The 19,870-nt window shown below is 40.2% G+C and overlaps 1 protein-coding gene across 1 annotated transcript in view; it reads left to right on the top strand.

The window, feature by feature from the left end:
* Positions 1-19,870, top strand: part of LOC115510362 (ADP-ribose glycohydrolase MACROD2) — a 124,173-nt gene that overhangs the window by 98,016 nt on the left and 6,287 nt on the right. Inside the window, 2 exon segments of the mRNA XM_032592769.1 lie at positions 15,798-15,875; positions 18,711-18,779. Of these exon segments, the coding sequence (XP_032448660.1) occupies positions 15,798-15,875; positions 18,711-18,779 (147 nt within the window).

Genomic DNA, 19,870 nt, shown 5'->3' on the forward strand with positions numbered 1-19,870 from the left:
GTGTGAGCAGGGGAGGGGCAGAGAAAGAGGGAAACACAGAATCTAAGCTGAGCTGTCAGCATAGAGCCGACACAAGGGCTCAAACCCACAAACTGTGAGATCATGACCTAGTTGAAATTTGACATGTAAACGATTGAGCCACCCAGGTGCCCCTAAGCATCTGACTCTTGATTTTGGCTCAGGTCATGATTTCACAGGTTCCTGAGATCGAGCCCTGCAGCAGGCTCACAGTGACAGCACAGAGCCTGCTTAGGATTCTCTCTGCTCCTTCCCAGCTCGTGCATGCATGTGTGCAAAATAAATAAATAAACTTAAAAGAAATAAAAAGGACATGTTGTCAGGGCATTGGGGTGCTCAGTCAGTTAGGTGTCCAACTCTTGGTTTCAATTCAGGTCATGATATCCAGGTTTGTGAGTTTAAGCCCCACAGAGGGTTTCACAGTGATAGTGCAGAACCTGCTTAGATTCTCTCTCCTTCTCTCTCTGTCCCTCCCTCACTCATGCTCTCTCCCAAAATAAATAAGTAAAACTTTAAAAAAGGGACATATTATTGAGATGATACTATTCCCAATGTTTCAATTATCTTTTAAAAAATATTTGCTCTAGCTGTTATGCTATGAATAAAATTTCTACTAGTCAATACCTTAAGCACACATTCTAGTAGAGGTCCAGGAACCTTAAGGATGCAATTTTGTTGAAAAGCAGCGAATAAGCAGATGATTCTCAAACTTCCATGTACACAGGAATAACTGGGGACAACTAATTAGAATGCAGATTACCAGGCTTCACCAGCCATAGATTCCTATTCAAGAGATTTGATAAGAAGCCTAGAAAAATCTTCATTTTATAATAATATCTAAGTGAGTCTACTGCAGATGGTCCATGGACCACATTTTGAAAAACCTAAGTGAATCACTGGGGCTGCCATTGGCTAATCAACCTCTATGTCACCTATGAGAAATCTGAAAAAAACATACAAGTTTTACAAAGGGTAATATCACTCTTGGAATAAAACTGTTTGATCCGTTATTTCCTATAATGATTTTAAGAACTGTGATAAGACCTGAGACCCATAGCATGACACATGTGTGTGCCAACTAAGCCTAGTTGGATCAGGGTGGACAGAACAATTCACAACTGTTTACAACTTTGTACTGATTTGGGGAAGGGGGGGATGAGCTAATGACTCATTTTGCATATTCAGTCTGTTAATGTCATCCCTGCAGTTTTATTTTTCATTAATAGCATGTCATTGAAATTAGGATACCTTCAATTATCTATAATTGAATTACTCCTCCATTAGCTATAACTGCATAAGAAAAAACTCCCCTGGCCCACCTGGGTGGCTCAGTCTGTTAAGTGTCCAACTTCAGCTCAGGTCATGATCTCACGGTTCAGTTTGTTTGCGAGTTCAAGCCCTGCATGGGGCTTGCTGCTGTCAATGTGGAGCCTGCTTTGAATTCTCTCTCTCCCTCTCTCTCTTCCCCTCCCCAACTTGCACTCCTTCTCTGTGTCTCAATCTCTCTCTCTCTCAAAACCAAATAAACATCACAAAAGAAGAAGAAGAAGAAGAAGAAGAAGAAGAAGAAGAAGAAGAAGAAGAAGAAGAAGAAGAAGAAGAAATCATTTTTTAAAAAAAAATCCCTAGAGGGGCGCCTGGGTGGCGCAGTCGGTTAAGCGTCCGACTTCAGCCAGGTCACGATCTCGCGGTCCGTGAGTTCGAGCCCCGCGTCGGGCTCTGGGCTGATGGCTCAGAGCCTGGAGCCTTTTTTCCAATTCTGTGTCTCCCTCTCTCTCTGCCCCTCCCCCGTTCATGCTCTGTCTCTCTCTGTCCCAAAAATAAATAAACGTTGGAAAAAAAAAAAATCCCTAGAGCATTCAATATAGGACAACAAAGAGCTATACCCTTGGGGGAGGTTCAAGGAGAAATAGGGGACAGTGCCTTAATTTGTGTCCCTCCAAAAAGCAGATGCTGAGGCAGACCTTGGGTGTAAGTAATTTATTTGAGAGATGGTCTCTAGAAGCACAGGCAAAGGAGAAGGGAAATGAGACAGAAGGGAAGGAACCAATGAAGTATGGGTCATGAGCAGATCACTACTGTGAGAAAATGGGCTCATTCCCACGGAGTGCTCTTTGAGGACTTGTGTAGAACATATCACAGAATCATGGCATCTAAGGACAGGGAAGCTGGGGCATTATCCAATGGCTCCCTTCCTTCATTGGTCACCCCCGGGCTTGTTAGGTCCCCAACACTTTTTAATGAGGAACGGTTAATAAACAAATGATTCTTGGACTTCCATATGCACAGGACCCCTGGGCGACCCTATGCTCAGAGCAAACAAGCTACCTGAGCACTGCTAGTGGAGAAGCAGAGAGATGCAGGCACACAGTGGGGGAAACTGTCCAAGTACCCAGGGCTACTGTGTCCACTGCAGCTGCCACTCAGAGGTGGCCCAGGCGTGATGGCCCAGGCACCAACAATAACTGCTCCAAAAAGCCAGGAGACTTGGGTGTCTTACCTTCAGCATTGATGGAATTAGGTTTTAAAAAAAAGTCTCCCTTAAGAACTTGCACCACAAACTGGTGCTATTCCTGCAGGTTTGTGTCCTGAATTCATATCCCAGTGTGGTCCATAGAAACTTGTAGGCAGGGAATTTAATTTAACTGATCTCAGGTTGGCAATGCTGTCCAGTGACTAACAAGCAAATGTAAATCCTCTGTCTGAACTTGGCTTCAATCCAGGTTAATAGCAATTGTAGAGCCATTGATTATTCAATTCATCTCAACTTCCCAGATGTTAAAATGTAGGGGGAAAAAAGGTGTCCTCAGATCAATGACATATAATAGTAGCAATTTAGCCACAAAATAGATAAAACCTCTTTCCTGTGTAATAAAACCTTAAGTAGCACCCCTCATCTTACCCCCAACACACACACACACCACCACCACCACCACCACCACCACCACCACCACCATCACCATACTTCTAATACAGGTTTCCTTGTAATGGAAAACACTTACTGGTGTATGAGAACCTGTCTGTCTTCTTTCCTTCTCCAAGGTTTACAATCACACAAATAATCAATGTTCTATTGAAATCAGCCAAATAGCAACCGGGTTAAATGTAACAAAACCAGAAATCTGAAATTGGAGGGCAGCTTTTCAGTAGAGCTCTTCCCAGAGCAGGGGGGTAATAATGCAGATTCTTGCTGCATTATTTTGGACTTTCAAAAAAAAATTTACAGGCAAAAAATGTCTATATAATTCTGTAAATTGAAAGAAATTAAGCTCTTATTTTTTTCCCCTTTAAAAAGTCTGGTCTTTAGGCTTTTATTTGACAATCACATATGGGCTAGTATACACTGTTATTTTTTAGAAAAGCACTGTGTCTGAGATCAATAAATCAAAATTGGATTGCCTCCTTCTCACAGGTGAATTTTTATCTTGCTACAGAGATTATGTGGCAGGATCTCTAGTTTGGTAAAGTATGTGAAAAAAAAAAAAAGAGAGAGAGAGCAAGAGAGAGAGAGAGAAATGAATTAAGATTTCTTTGCCTGAAAAGGAAATTCTGGATGTTCCTTTTTCGGCTATGAAAGAATTTCCTGAATTGTCTCTTAGAACAAGAGATTAAATGTCAAGAGATAAAGCAGGTGCAAGGCCCATTATTCAGTGTCCTCCACGTCCATTCTCTCACTGGAGGTGCTGTTCCCACACAAGGAATAAAGTCACCTTGACAACTACAGAAGGACTGCCTATGAGAGTCTGAGAGAAGAGGCAAAAAAGGCAGCCAGAGGACTAGGGATCTCTTGGTTGTCAAAATTCTGGAACAAACAAGACATTCCTGACTACGGAAGAGACCAGGATGCCTCAGTCCAGATCATCAGTCAAGATGAAAGCAAAAATCAGCAGTCACAAGTCAGTCAAGCTGTAAAGCACCAGGGCAGTGAAGGAGCTGAGCATCCAGGGGTTCAGGAAAAGGACTGGGCAGTCCAGTGATGTCAACCTGAAGAGACTGGTGCTACAGCATGAATCCAAGGAGACTCCTGAAGCCCAGGGGATGACATCATTACATACCCAACCACTGTTGATTGACCACCCCCTTTAGTCCCAGGACCGCTAGATCCTCCGGTGGTTCCAGGAAGCCATGAAACCTTATGCTGCTCACATTTGGAATCTTTTCCCTGGATTCCAAACCAAGGCATCATGTACTTCTCACCCCAGTAGGAGGACATGTTAATTTGGTTTTCCAGATTAAAGAAGACACGGAGTGAGCCCATCTTGAAAAGGATAATCAAACCACCAAATTTCAACTCGAAAATATCCGGCAGAGAAATATGGTCTGTGCTATAGGACCCTATAGCAGACCCTGTGGGAGGGGCGAGCCTTGGCACACCACCATTTCTACCAAGCCTGCTGCCACTGACCACAGAGAAGTCCCTGGAACCGGACAGCGACCTATTCTCTTCATTGTGAATAATTTTGTGCTACCTTCCCCCAACAAAGCCATTTCAGGATGTGAACGACATCCCAAGCATCCCAAATTGCAGTCCTATTTCAGCTTTCTCACCACTATCACCAGTGTTGGGTAAAGTATTAGGAACAGCCCAGGAGTGGAGTTAGAACTTTTAGTTCCAACCTCATCCCTGGGGTGCGGTGGAGGAAGGAGGGGGCGCTGGGCCAACTGTGCACTTTCCCGAGGCCCAGTGTCCACATCTCCACATCTGTGAAAGGGTTTGGTTGGACTGGAATATGGTCAAGGATCTTTTTTATTTCTGGAGGAAAGCATTCCCATTCAGAAAACAAGAAATAACAGACGTACAACCTAAAAAAGGAATAAAGTCCTTAAACAGAAGAATTTGGCAAACATAACGTCAACTTCTCATAAGTAACTTTGAATTCCCTTTAGTCAAAGGCTTCTGGCAGAGTTTAATAGCAGTTACATATTTAGTTACATATTTAGTGGATGTGGCCTAGACAGTGTTTTAGGGTGTGTGTGTGTGTGTGTGTGTGTGTGTGTGTGTATTTGAGTTTGCTCTGGTGGTGATAAACTCTCAGAAGGCATCAAAATTGTTAAATCCAAATAAGCTCCAAGGTTAAGATCCGGGCATCTATGACAGGGCTTTGTGAAGAAAAGCTGAAAAGAAAATGGGTTTGAGTTTAATACCAGGTGTGTTTGAAAACTTTTCCTACTAGGAAAACTTGTATCTTTTTTTTTTTTCTAAAGCTAAAAGACTTGGTGTTGAGGGGCCAAGACCAGAAATGGAATTATTGTAGCAGAGCTGAACTCACTTACTTACAGTTCAGAGCCCTCTAATAACCATCCTCTGGTGCTTCTGTAAATCTTCTAGTTATTTCTTGGATGCAGCTTTCTTCCTGGGTGTAGATTTCTAGTACTTTGATCATAAACAAAGGTGTTGCACTAGGCCTTATTAAATGTTCGGAATAAATTGTGCTATTTCAGAAAATGCAACATACAAAAAGAGCCAAATCTAGTGGAAATAATTAAGGAGTCTATAATTAAGGATATATAGGATTAAATTATCCTTTGACTAAAGAGCTATATACTTAATCGTGCAGGGTTGCAACCAAAACAGTCAGAGGCACTTTCTTTCAGGAGCCTTAAACGTACAATGAAGTTTCTGAGAATCCAGCTTTGGTTATTGCCAGCAGTAAGTTCCTTCTTATGAAAGATTTCACATAAAGCACCATTGAAAAGCCCAAAGTTGCCCCACTGTGGCTCCTTACATAGTTAAAACCCTATTAGAGTGAAGGAATCAAGAGACTCCTCTGGAAAAAATACATATCTCTGTGTTCACTAGGACCCTGCTGTGTGCAGATTTATCTGGTTGCTGTAGAGAAACAAAAGCCACAAAGGGTGTGTGATGGTGTGTGGGGGAGTTTGAGAGACACCCAATCTGTATTATTCCTGCTGGAAAGACCCTGATCTGAGACCAGCACTGGCAGCCTCCAGCTGAGAAGGGCCTCCTTGTAGTCTCCATCCCTGCCAGGCCCTGGAGGGGGTGGGGAATGCATAATGAGGCCGAATGAGAATTAGATGCCTAATTGGGGCCTGGAAAAGGGAAAGAAAAAGCCAGAGGCGCGTGGAATGTGATCAGCATCTAGCTCAGTTAAGCCAAATGTGACAACACCTGGGAAGCCTTCGGTGGTTGTGATAATGCACAGAGGAACTTGAACTGCTTTTTAGATTTTGTGGGAGCAGCACAACCAGCAGGGGAGATGGAGGAAGAGTAAAAAGGACCAGGCCCAGGGTAGTCTGGCTGAGGACGTGAAAAGCTGAGTCTTTCAGATGTTTTACAGACAGGAGATATTTCTACCTATCCAAATGCTTAGCGTGGGTGCAAAACATTTGAAACGGACTCAGACATACGGCTCCAGCTTAAATGCTATCTCCTTGCTCTCCAAGGTTTGTCTTTACCCCCTTCAGAAAAGGTGAATCACTCTCTCCTTTGTGCCTCTGCAGTTCTTGGTAATGTCATTTAACTTGTGAGCAGTTAACTCTCTCTCTTTGTCTCTCTGTCTCTCAGCTAGGTTGTAAACTCCACGAAGACAGCAATATGCCTCATTCATTTTGCCTCCCAGCCCATGATAGGCACTGAAATATCTAGTGGACTTTTTTTTTTTGCTTTGCTTCCTAAATATTGTTTTTTTTCTGTAGAGAAGTTATTTGGACAATAACCAATGATGCATTTCCAAACCATTCTCAAAGGACTGGTATGGAGGCATATCATCTGGTAAAACATAAAATAAGAATTTGTAGACATTATGATCTCATGCCCGCCCCCAGCTACTGCCACTGCCTTTCATCTCCTACTAAAGACAGCTTCTGATTTTCATTAGGGTAGAATATTCTCAATTAATACAAGAAGGGTGTTGCCATGGCAAGGGTGTCTTGTAGAAACGTGAATTTTCCACCTGCATGATCCTGTCAGCTCAATAATTGATTATTTAACTTCAGAGAGGGAGCCATGGGTGTGTGTCTACAGTATTTGTCTAAGTGATCAAGAGAGGTTGTGTGGTCAGGTAGCAGTTTAAACACTGAGGTTTTGGGAGAAAGTAGATTGGGTGGGGGACAGATGGTTTACAATTATGCCTTTGTCCCAAAGAAGTATGAACTAAATATAAATCAAATATATCAGTCTGATCAGGCTACCATAACAAAGTGCCATAGATAAATAATGGAAATTAGTTTTCTTAGAGTTCTAGAGGCTGGGAAGTCCAAGTTCAAGGTACTGGCGAATTTGGTTTCTGATGGGAGCTCTCTTTCTGGCCTGTAGATGGCGTGCTTCTCACCGTATTCTTACATGGCACAGACCTGTGCCTTCTTATAAGGCCACAGTCCTATCAAATTATGTCCAAACCCTTATGACCTCATTTAACCTCAGTTAGCTCCATAAAGGCCCTGTCTCCAAATATAGTTGCATTGGGGATTGGAACTCCAACATACGAATTTGGGGGGGAAAGGGGACAAAAACCTTCAGGCTATAACATCAAGTCTATAATCAGAACTATCATTTGATAAATATTCCAAAAACCAGCTACTGACACGGTCAAGTATGTGACACATGTCGCTCAAGTGTGTGACACTCAGTCACACAAATCAAAGCAGTCTGTGCATCTGGTCTTGGGTTAAAGATGATGGTGTGAAGTCAGATTTCACACCTTACTTTTTCCCATAGATAACAATATTCAGGGAGATAAGGAGATAAATAAAACAAGCATGCATAGAACATCAACAAAAACAGTAATCAGACAGAAGAATGGGTTGGCAGCCAGCAAAAGAAAAGATACATCTTCAGAAATGCTGAAAGCATGAGACTGGTGTTGCCCCAGTCTACCCCCTAAATCTACCAGGCTCAGAAATAACCCTGAATGGGATCTTACTAAACACCATTTACCTCCTCAACTGGGAGAGGAGCAGCCCCAGGAAATCTCCACAAAACTACCTAGTCAGCCCTGAGCACCTTTTATTTCTCCCTTCCCCAAAGAGACAGGAAAACCCTCTGTAATTCTCCATTTCAATTATCTCCTGCTGAGAGGAAAATGGGAGAGGAAAAGCAGACCAATAACAAATGCCTAGAACTAATTACCTCTAGCAAAACCCAGGAATTTCACCAAATGGAAAAAATAAAAGAGAAAATCAATAAGGCAAGATCTTTGGAGGTGCAGGAAGCAGGGAAGGAGGTGCTTGAGAAGCCCCAGTGAAATCTCCATGAAAAAGGTCTCACTCTACCAGTGGAGTCTGCATAGCACTCCTGTGGAGTTTATTTATTCTCTGGATTGGGAGGCTGAGACCAAAACAAACAACAACAAGAACAACAACAAAAACAGCAAAAGAGAATAGAGAAACCCAAAGACAGACTGTCTGTCTGTCTTTCTCTTTCTTGCCGAGAAATCCAGTACAACTAATGTGGTAAATGCTCTGGCTACTTTACTCCCCCTAAAGAAAATCTTCAAAAGAAAACACTCTTCTAGGTAGTTCCCTGGAGGACAAGTAGGCCACAGATACTTTGAGAAAGAAGCACGCTAATGAATACTTGTCACGCATCTTGACCTGAAAGCACTCAGAAGCCAGGACAGAGAGGAGGAAGGAAGGAAACCAGTGAGCATGCAAACCAGCAAAACACAGATGAAGAAGCTATTGTGGAAGAAAACATAACTCCAGATAATGATTAAAATTCCCTACAATAGCTATAAAAGAACTTCAAAAGAACATTAAAGATCTTGAAGTTAAGGTGATAAAACAGCATAAGGATCTGAAATGTAAGAATGAAGGAGACACATTTTCAACCATTAGCAACATAAATCAGTTAAGAACAGCAAAGACCAAATCACTGACAAAGAAAAAAAAAAGGCTTGAGATTTTCACAGTGAAAAAGAACACAAAAACTAAAACAATTTGAGAAAAAAATGATATATATAGAAGAGAGAAGGAATAAATTGCTCTATGTGGGAACATTTGGTGTCCCTGGAATTTAGAAGTCAACATATAGAAGAGAAACTTCCCTAAAAAAAGGGTCGCATAGGTGGCTCAGTCGGTTGAGCATCTGACTTTGGCTCAGGTCATGATCCCACGGTTTTTGAGTTCAAGCCCCATGTCGGGCTCTGTGCTGACAGCTCAGAGCCTGGAGCCTACTTCAGATTCTGTGTCTCCCTCTATCTCTCTGCCCCTCCCCCACTTGTACTGTCTCTCTCTCTCTCTCTCCCAAAAATAAACATTAAATATTTTTTAATCCCTAAAATGGAGGGAAAACAATTGATGATCTAATAGGCAGACCATACAAAAAGTCAGTACAGAAATCTCCCCACAAGAACATATATTTAACAAATTAATTCTTTACCATTAATAAATCGATTAAAGAATTAATATGTGTTAAATAAATAAGGCACAAATCAAGCTCATGATTTTATAGCTATGAACGCTATGGGACAAACTTAAGGAGCAATGTCAGAACTGAGTCCATTAAAAATGTATTATTAAGAGTGGTAGCTATCACCATAATAATGCAGTGTAACAGGCCATCTTCAATCTCATGGGCTTAGAACAATAATCAGCTCTGTTTTGCTCATGGATATGAGAATCAACTACATTTAGTCTGGGTTAAGAAGGACTGATTAGGTTATGAGTTTAACTCAGTTCTTACTCTCCTTGGATCTACTGTTCCCTAAAGCATATTCCTTTTGGGGTAAAAAGCAGGAGTACAAGAGGCCAAGCTCCAACTGTACAAATGTGTTTGAAGCCTCTGTTTGACTCACCTCTGCTAATAGCCCATTGGCCAAAGCAAATTCCATCACCAAGCCCAATGTCAAGGGACAGTGCCAGAGACTCCCATGATGGTAGAAGATAGGAAGTGAACATTCCTGAATAATTATCTAATCCACTGCATTAGCAGCAAAGTTGAAAGATAGATAAGGCAAAAGTTGCCAAGATGGTTCAAGAACACCATCTTAGTTTGGGTCAATATCACTTTATATCCAGACAGGCCCTGCTCTCTATGGCTGTCCTGACACTTATGCAACCATATACTCTGAGAAGTAATTATTTGCCATTCTATTTGTTGCATGGAGTTTATTGTCAACACAAATCTCAGAAGAAAATGTTGGCGAATCCTCCAACATCTCTCCATGTTCATGTATTAAAAATCTGGTTAACTGCATTCTGTGTGTATCTCAGTATCTTTTCTATATGATGAGACCTGATTAACTTATTAGTTTTTATGTAATACAACTGACCTACAAAAGGTTACCATAATCAAGGCTTTGAGGAGGACAGTTGCTCTTGTGATTGAAAATAAAAAAGGTACTGAATGTCCCAGACATTTGCTATTTTAGCATCTTTCATCTCCTGCTGGGAGCGCTGAAATGTACCTCTTGTTTATGTTCCAAGCAGTAGCAATCAAACTGGGGGGAGGGACAGGCAAACTGGAATAAACAAGCTGTAGAAGCAATTTTTGTTTTGATCACATTCTGCCCTCTATATGAAATGGACTCATTTCTCTGGGGCACTCAGTTGCATTGCCCAGCAGGGTAGAAGCTGTTAGAATAATACCAGTTCCACACCACACACATGTCAGAGTAACAAATGTCTGTCATGCCTCTCCCTCTTCCCAAATATACCATGCATGTGCATGCACGCACACACACACACACACACACACACACACACACGCGTGCGTGCATGCCACTCACTGCACACAGTCATATATCCCTACCTTATGCACATATCGTGCATGTTCATGATATTAAAACATTTAATAATGCCTGTCAAACATACCTTTAGTGTCTTTGGAAGCAGATTTGGCAGATGATGCCTGCCTCTGCTCCTGGAATACAGCAATATATAGAGCTACAACTTTGATTTCTGTTTTCATCTTTCTGTATCATGGATCTCAAACCTGCCTTTGCATCTCATGCTAATCTATGCTGATATGGTGACATAACCTGATTTTTCTCACATGAATATTTTGTATTACAAAATAATAAGGTTGAAAAGACAAAACAGAAGGCAAGCATCTAAAATGTTTACTATTTTTTTATTTGCCTTTGGGATTTTGCTTTCTTCAACTTCTTCCTTCATCTCTCACCCAGTTCTCAAAAGTGTTTTGTATGCTCCTTCATTTTCATTGAGCGTTGTTTGGCTGGCCAGTATCCTACTTATTAGATAAAAAGATCTCCATGATGCCACAGGGGTTTCTCCATAGTAATATCCCCAGGGGTATTATCATTGATAGTAATGACCTTGGAAGAGACTTCATGGACTAATCAGCCACAGATATCTTTAGATTCCATTACAAACAACAACCCCAAGGGGAAAGTCAGGGGCATAATGTTTAGTGTCAGGTCAATTAATGTCCCGTTCATAGTAATCATTTCTTATAAAAAAATAACAATAAAGTTATGTGTTTATTAGTTCTGACGGTGTCCCAGAGAGTTAGAACATTTTATAAGTTACACAAGGAGATAGAACATTCTGTAGTCATTTAAATAGTGAAAAGTCAGGGCTTTTAAATGCTGAGATTTGGTAAAAGTCACTCAAAAAATTAAGTCACTAACAGGATATCCTCTTATGACATATTTGTTTGTTGTCTTGCTGATTGTTTATTGGGTTCCCTGTCTTTTCTCTGTTATTTTGCATATTTATTTCTTTTTTATATTCAGCATGGGAGTCAGTGATATATATCACAAATATCTTCTTCCACTCTGGCTTATTTTGTACTCTCTTAGTGGTGTATTTTGATAAATTAATGATGCTAATTTAAGTGTTTTCCAGATTGCCAGTCTTCTCCCTGATAGCTATTGCTTTATTTCTCCTGTGTAAGAAATTTTTGCCTAATGATGTGAAGGTATTTTTCCAAGTTACCTTTCACACTTAGTTCTAAAATCTACCTGGAATTGATTTTTGAGTATGGTGAAAACTATTCCTTCAGTGTAGGTCTACTGTTCTTGTCCCAGAATAAATTCTGGTGTTTTGTTCTGGTTTTTTTGCCCTGAAGTTGTTTTGTTTCAAATTCAAATTTGAAAGACCCTTTTTTGGCATGGGATTTTGCACTGCTGATCTTTTGTTTAGCACTTTGAAGATGTCATTGCATTGTTTCTGCCTTCCATTATTTTTTCTGAGAAGTCATCTTGTAAGTCCTATTGTTGCTATTTTGATGTCAATGATCCTTATACACTAGATAATTTTACATTTTTTTAATTTTGGTTTTCAGCAGTTTTACTGGCCAGAGTGAGATTTGCTTTGCACTAATTCTGCTTGGAGATCATAGCACTCTTAAAACAGTGGTTTGATATCTTCTATTAATTTGGGGAAATTAGCCATCAAGCCTTAAATATTGCTTTTGCCACATTACACATAGAATATACCCTATCTCATATATCTACTAACTCTTTTCTGTATTTTTCATGTGTACTTTATTTTTTATATTTTCTTCTAACCTAGCTTTCAGTTTACTAATCCCTTCTTTGGCTGTGTCTAATGGCTACCAGACTCACCCATTGATTTAATAACTTCAATTATAGTATATTTTTCAGTTCTAGAATTTATACCTGACATGTTAAATAGTGTCTAGTTATCTGATAAACTTCTTTGCCATGGAAGTTGTCCACATTGGCATCTGATTCTTTTTTAAAAACTGTTTACTTATTTTGAGAGGTGGGGGAAAGAGGCAGAGAGAGAAGAGAGAGAATCCTAAGTAGGCTCCATGCTGTCAGCACAGGGCCCATGGAGGGTTCTATCTCAAGAGCTGTGAGACCATGACCTGAGCTGAAATCAAGAGTAACACACTTAACTAACTGAGCCACCTAAACACCCCAGGTATCTAATTCTTAAACACATTAATCACTATTTTAAAATTGTGTCTACAGTATCTAGATCTCTAACATGTCTCTATATGTTGTCCTATCCTCTTGGTTTTCAGCGATTTGTTCTTGTGCTTCTGGAATGCCAGGTAATTTTTCATTGAGTGCTGGATACTATGTGAATAATTGTAGTGATAACTTGAGGCACTGAGTGGTTTTATAACATTTCAGAAAGGATTTATTTTTACTTTTGCTTCTGACAGGCCAGTAGTATTGGATAGAGCACTACAATATAATCAGGATTGACTTGAATAAAAGTTGGATGTCAGGGTTTTTTTTAGGTTTATTTATTTATTTTGAGGGGAAAAGGGCATAGAGAGAGAGAATACCAAGCAGGCTCCATGCTGTCAGTGTGGAGCCCAATGTGGGGCTCAATCTAACAAATTGTGAGATCATGACTTGAGCCAAAACCAAGAGTGCAACACTTAACTGACTGAGCCACCCAGGTGCCCCTGGATTTCAGTTTTTTTAAGAGCTGGTCTATATCAAGTTTATCTTCATCCCCAGAATATAACCCTTCAGGTGACCCCAAAGAAAACTTGAGGTACTTTTCTAGGTACCTCTTCCTTGGTTAGCCTTGATTTCCAAGTTTTGCCCTTCCCCCAAGCCTCATAAGATATCTGGAGGCTCTGTTCAACTTCTTGGTACATGTGGAATGTCAGGCTCATGATTTTATACCTCCTCAAGCTTGGGGTGCATTGATGGCTCTCTAGTGAGTGAATAGTTTCTTAAATAATTTCTCCAGTGACTCTAGCTGTTGCTAGTAGGAGGTTTAGTCTACATCATGATAATTCACCTTAGGTTGAAATCCTTTTCTCAGTGTAATTTTAATTTGCATTTCTTTCATTATGAGCAAAGTGAATCATCTTTTCACATGACTACAGGCCATTTTTATTTTTTTCTACGAACTGTCTGCTAAATTTCTTGCTCAATTTTCTACCCAGTTTTTGATCTTTTTAATCTCTATTTTTAGAAGGACTTTAGGTATTAAAGATATTAACCCTTTGTCTGAGGTAAAAGGTATAAACATTTTCCTCAGTTTATAATATTTTTCTTCTAAACATTTCTTATGGTATTTTTTTCCAGCCAAAAGTTTATTATGTTTATATAATGTCAAATGTTGTCATTTTTTTCCTTATTCTATTTTGAAGCATAATTAACCAAGATTTCCTACTCCCAGGCTTAGAGAGATCCATCAGTGATTTCTTCTGTAATTGTGCCTAAAGGCATGTGTTGATGAGAAATTGAGAATGGCCCACTTTCCAGAATTGGTGGAGTTAGAGAGGATATGATATGATATGGTTTGAAGTCCAGTTGGAAGATTCCAGTTTTGTTTTCCTTTTCCCGACCTCATCCTCAGGAGCAAATGAAAACAAGTGACAGGCACAGTTACTTCCATATTGAAGGCTTGGGATCTATCAGTCATTTTTTAGTTCTGTTATCCTTTTCCCGACTCCTCTCATCTACCTTCATTTCATGAATGTTACTTCTACATTGACATCTCCCAAATATCCACATGTCTATTCACAGTTCTCTTCCTCAGGACTGGATGCAAAAGCTTGCTTGGCATCTCTCCTTATATGACCCTGCACTTCAGACTTCAAATCTAAAATGGCTTTCTTCACCTTCCCCCCTCTGCTTGTCTTGTATGTCTTCAAGTACTAACCTACCTACCACCCATCCACCAAGGCTCAGAGATTGGTCACCTTTGAATCATACTTCATGATTGTCAGCTTCAGCAAATCATTACCAAGAGCTCAGGTTCTATCCTTGAAGATTCCTTCCTTTGAAGAGACTATAAACTGGAACTTTAACATCCTTGGTTCATCCTCACCAACAGGCACACCAAATTTAACATACCCTGAGCTCAATAAGTACTCATGTAATGAAAATGAATTCAACCTTCTGATTTAAAAAAGTATTTTAGCGGCACCTGGGTGGCTCAGTTGGTTAAGCATCCGACTTCAGCTCAGGTCATGATCTCGCGGTTTGTGAGTTTGAGCCCCGCGTGGGGCTCTGTGACGATAGCCTGGAGCCTGCTTCAGATTCTGTGTCTCCCCCTCTCTCTGCCCCTCCCATGCTCATGTTCTGTCTCTCTCTGTCTCTCAATAATAAATAAACGTTAAAATTTTTTTAAGTATTACATAATATGGGTTTCCAGACCTTTATCTGTATCTGTATTTCTAAATGCTATTGGTCTTCAAGTTGTGAAAACATAATAGACATTTAACTAAGATGTAAGATATTCTTGTCCTTCGGACTATCTGGCAAATTCTCACAATAAGAAAAAACAAGCCACTTACTAGTATATTTAAGCATGTTATATAGCTTCAGCCACAGCTGAATGGATGCACACCCTCTGAAGCTGTGCAAAATAGCATCAATCATAACAAAAATTAACTGAAGACTTGATTCTCAGCACTTCAAAATGGCAGCATCTGAGAATGTCTCCTAGGAAAGCATCTAAGTCATTCATTTTGTGTTTAAAAAAAAAAAAAACCTCACTGCCAAGAGAATGAATCTTTCAGCTTTCAGGCATGCCTAAGGCAAAACAGGTTTTTCCCCCCCCTTTTCAAAGGTTAAGCTGTATAAATTCATACACACACACACATTTCCCTAAATTTAAATTGTAGGTTGTTCTGATTAAACCAAGTTTCCCTGCTTTCATGCGATCGGATTTTTAATTTGAGAAATTGTGTTATGTATGTATGCGATTATCTCACAAATTAAAGAGAATTTAGATGACAGCACTAAAGAATTCAAGCAACTCAACCCACTATTTCCTCCCTTAACCTTTTCCGCAAAAGAAGTTGAATCCCAGGAGTATTTTTAAATTTAAGAGGGCAATGGAGGGTGACAGAACAATTGGCAGTCAGGCTGTTCTAATTCTCTATTAATTGAGGACTATCTTCTTTCTTTCAGCTCATGACGAGGACACACCTAGAGTTCCTGTGCAAAACGAAGGCTCTGGCTACACAGAAAACTCTCCGAGTCCTGATGGTAAAGTTCTGAGCTATTTGAGCGCATGCAAACTACAAACCTGACACATTTTCTGTGTGTAATCTAGGATTAAGGGAGCTATCTATTCTGTGAAGCAACATATTCAGTTAGAACAAGGTAAAGTTCAAAAACCATGTTCTACTAGGAACTAATAAAATTGGGAGACTTAAAAAAAAAAAAAAAACACTGATGCTAGCTGCTTTAGAACAGTATGTGCCTCAGTTTAATCATAGCCCATAATACAGAAGCCATAGTGGATAATTCCAAGGGTGAACTGTACGAAGTACAGCTGGTGAACTGTATGGGAATATCCCTTACTTCCATAAAGAGTACTTTTCCGAAGTTATCCCTGTTCTACAGGGATTCAGGGGAGCCCCGGCTTGAGTTTGGGCCAAGGTTATCTTGGGCCTTCATCACCTCACCTCACTGTATTATTTCAGATGGCTTGGCCAAAAGCGTAGTAAATCTTTAAAGCACCTTAGAAATCAGTTTACAAAAAATATTTTTTTATTCACATCTCATTTTGAAGGCATCTAAATACTCTGAACCTCAGGAATATTAATATATCCTTGCCCGTGTACAACGATGCTGGGAACACTTTGAAATATTACTTGCATTAGAAAAACAATTATTTGGGAATATATGATTTAATAAATATTTGATTCCACTGGCCTACAGAGCTTAGGAGAACCAAAATTGGTTGGTGATCAACCGTTTATATATATCTTGCTATTTGGGTTCTTTTAGCCAAAGGAAAAAAGCAAATTGCTTTGAGCTGATAAGGACCTTGGGAAAAATTCAGCCACTGGTAGAAATTACTTGGTGGTTTTAAATACAGTTTTCTACACTAGGTATTACACCCAATATAAGCTTTTCATCACCTGAATTTCCTCCCTTAATTATAAGCCCTTCCATATAAACTGGGGTTTTTTTTTCACTCATAGGTATGAATTACCTAGGAGAATGTTTTTCAACTTCAGATCCATTAAAGACTACCACATGTTAGTCATGCTCAGTTGAATGAAACCTGCCACAGCCTGGTTGTGACATTATAGACATGGTTCTTTACTAGTTCTTTATAAAACATGTTCTGAAAAATAGCAGGCCCATACAATGCTCATTGAATAAAAGGGAAAGAAATGTGAGAAATACTAAGCTTTAGTCCTCACTTAGAGATTCGCCACGCATATTACAGGCTCTCAGAAGGCTCAGCTGTAAAGAGGTGTATTAACATTGCTTTTCCCAAACGTATTTGATCATGGGATGCTTTTTGTATTAACATTTGCTAATAGGTTTTGGAACCAGTGACCCTTGGGTTGGAGGAAGAAACAGAGAAAGAATGTTCTCCTATATTTTATGTGGCACACTACCTCACTAAGATGGGCAACCTTACAATAATTTTGTAGACCAGGATAGAAAGTACATGTATTATTCTCCTCATATCAGTAGCATTGCTGCATCTGGCCAGTTTATACCTGGGGTTTAGAGTAAGCTCACACATCATGAGAGACCCAGGATAGTTTGCAGGTGGAACAGAGACCCACTTTTAAAACCTTCCTCCTTAAGAAAGAGTTGGGTGGTATGCCCTTCAATGTCATTTCCTCTTTCATGCCTCCTTGGAGTGTGAAAAGCAGCATCTGCCACTACTTTAATTTAATCAAGTTTTCCTGTTTGAGAAAAAGAGCTTTGGATTGTTGATTTATTGTGCCAGTAAATGAAGACTACCTGAACGAGAACAAACAGAGGTTACTTATTCAGCTAAGTATAGTCGGCTGTTATCACTGGTGTTGGTCGACTCAAAGGCAGGCAGGGAAGTGGAAAATCTTTATTGTTAACAAAAGAGAAGATTCGAAGCATCCTCTGAGTGGAGGTGGTTAGCATGGGGAAGCTGGATTTGGGCTACCTAGAACTGGGTGATTGGTTGGCTTTCCCTGTTTGGTCCTTCGTTGGAATATTGGCCCAGAATATGGTGGAGCTGGCAGTCACTGTCAAGTCCTGACCATTCTAAGCTGATTGCTACAGAGGCTGTGGTTGGATTGCCCAGGCTAGTTGCTGTAGAGGTTTTTAGTCAGTTATATTGTTACATACGGTCTGGCCACTGTCCATTTGTATATTGTCTCTCCGTTTATAATATGGGGTTTGATGCTTTAAAAATATCCATCTAATTAAACCTACTCACCCTTGAAATTTTCCAGAGCGACTGCTATGCCTCCCTGCTCTGGAATACTTCTGGACAATGGCTTTGATTATGCATTCAGATTTTATGCAAATGTTCGCAGAACAATGCACACAGTGATGTAAAAGCACACATTTTAGCATTGCTGTGTGGTCTGGTCAGATGTTCTGCTTTTCTGTTGCATGGTATCCACTGCTGCTGCACCCACTGGCCAATTTACAGGGTCTGTTTTGAAATTCACACTTGAAAACATAGCAAACCAAACAGGCCTACTGACATTGCCATTGTAGAGACAACTGCTCACCTCTCTGCATGTCAATGATCTGTTTTGCTTTGTTTTCTTTTTATTTTCTTAGACATCTATTAAGGCCTTTGAATTTACCTCAGGATGGTAATAAACACACCCAAAATGGCAACCCAAAAATCTGGTATAAAATGACAGCTCAGTTTCTACAGTTCAGTAAGAGGCAATTCTGCCCTCCTTGGCCCCTGCCAGTAAAAATCTAAAACCCCCAAATCTGGAATGAGTGAAAAAGGAACTGAAAAGAGGTACAAGATACGAGATCAGGAATGTAACGACTCACAGACCATTGTAATGTGTTCAAAAGATTTGGGTTTAATCAATATTTAACCTTTTTTGTTTTCCTTTCTGGTTACAGTTGAAATGAATAGTCAGGTTGACAGTGTAAATGACCCAACAGAGAGTCAGCAAGAAGATTAACTGATAGGTAAGTTGCCCCTGTGGTGGGATTTTCAATTGATTAAACCAGCCATGGGAAGTGTTTGTAAATGGTATATTGGATTTCCCTCGGTTCTGCCAAGTCCCACAGTGTGGCTCAGGCTATACTTTAAAAATCTTTACACCAAATAACACAGTGGAAGGAGCAAGGATAACCCCTTAAAACTCACCATGCTTTGAGGGAAATAAGCCACACCATAGTCAAATATTCAGTTCCCTGCTTTTCTGAGTTTTGACAACAAGAAAAAAAATGTTTCCATCCATCTAACCTCCTGGCCTCCCAGAGGGATCAAGTTATTTCAGCAACCCCTAGCTGATTCTGAAGCGTTGCTTTTCCAGAAGCTACCTGCTGAGTTGTTTTTAACAACTAACACTAAATAATAGTTTTTAAACGTAACACTAAATATCTCTCTCTGGAGAATGTGGAAAGGCACTTGAGTGTGTTTGGGCAGAAAGAAGCCTGACTTGTGTCCTATCTTGTCACACCACTACCTGTGGACCTGTATGTCTACATGGGGTTTGTTGAGTTGAATGAGCCTTGGGGAACTCCCCAAGAAAATCATAGTCCTTGGGGCACCTGGGTGGCTCAGTCAGTTGAGCCTCCAACTTCGGCTTAGGTCACGATCTCACGGTTCATGAGTTCGAGCCCTGCATCGGGCTCCGTGTTGACAGCTCAGAGCCTGGAGCCTGCTTCGGATTCTGTGTCTTCCTCTCTCTCTGACCCTCCCCCATTCATGCTCTGTCTGTGTCTGTCTCAAAAATAAATAAACATTTAAAAAAAAAAGAGAGAATCATAGTCCAGAGCAGTTCATGTTTAGGAGTTATTCCAAACCACCATTCTAAATCTCTCATCAGAGAGTGAAATTTATCTAAAATGATGAGTAGTCTGTAACCCTTTTCCATATCTTGAGGGCTGGTGAGAAGAATTAGAGAAGTCAATCTCACTATTCTGATTCCTAGCTGAAAATAGTAACTGTGAAAAAAAAAACCCTATGAAATAGATGAATTGTGGGTCATTCAGTGTAAGACACAATTGTGTTCACACCATTGCCTCTTAGCACCCTCCTGCACTCCCTGGCC

The sequence above is a fragment of the Lynx canadensis genome, chromosome A3 (assembly GCF_007474595.2).
Source record: "Lynx canadensis isolate LIC74 chromosome A3, mLynCan4.pri.v2, whole genome shotgun sequence".
NCBI classification, from domain to species: domain Eukaryota; kingdom Metazoa; phylum Chordata; class Mammalia; order Carnivora; family Felidae; genus Lynx; species Lynx canadensis.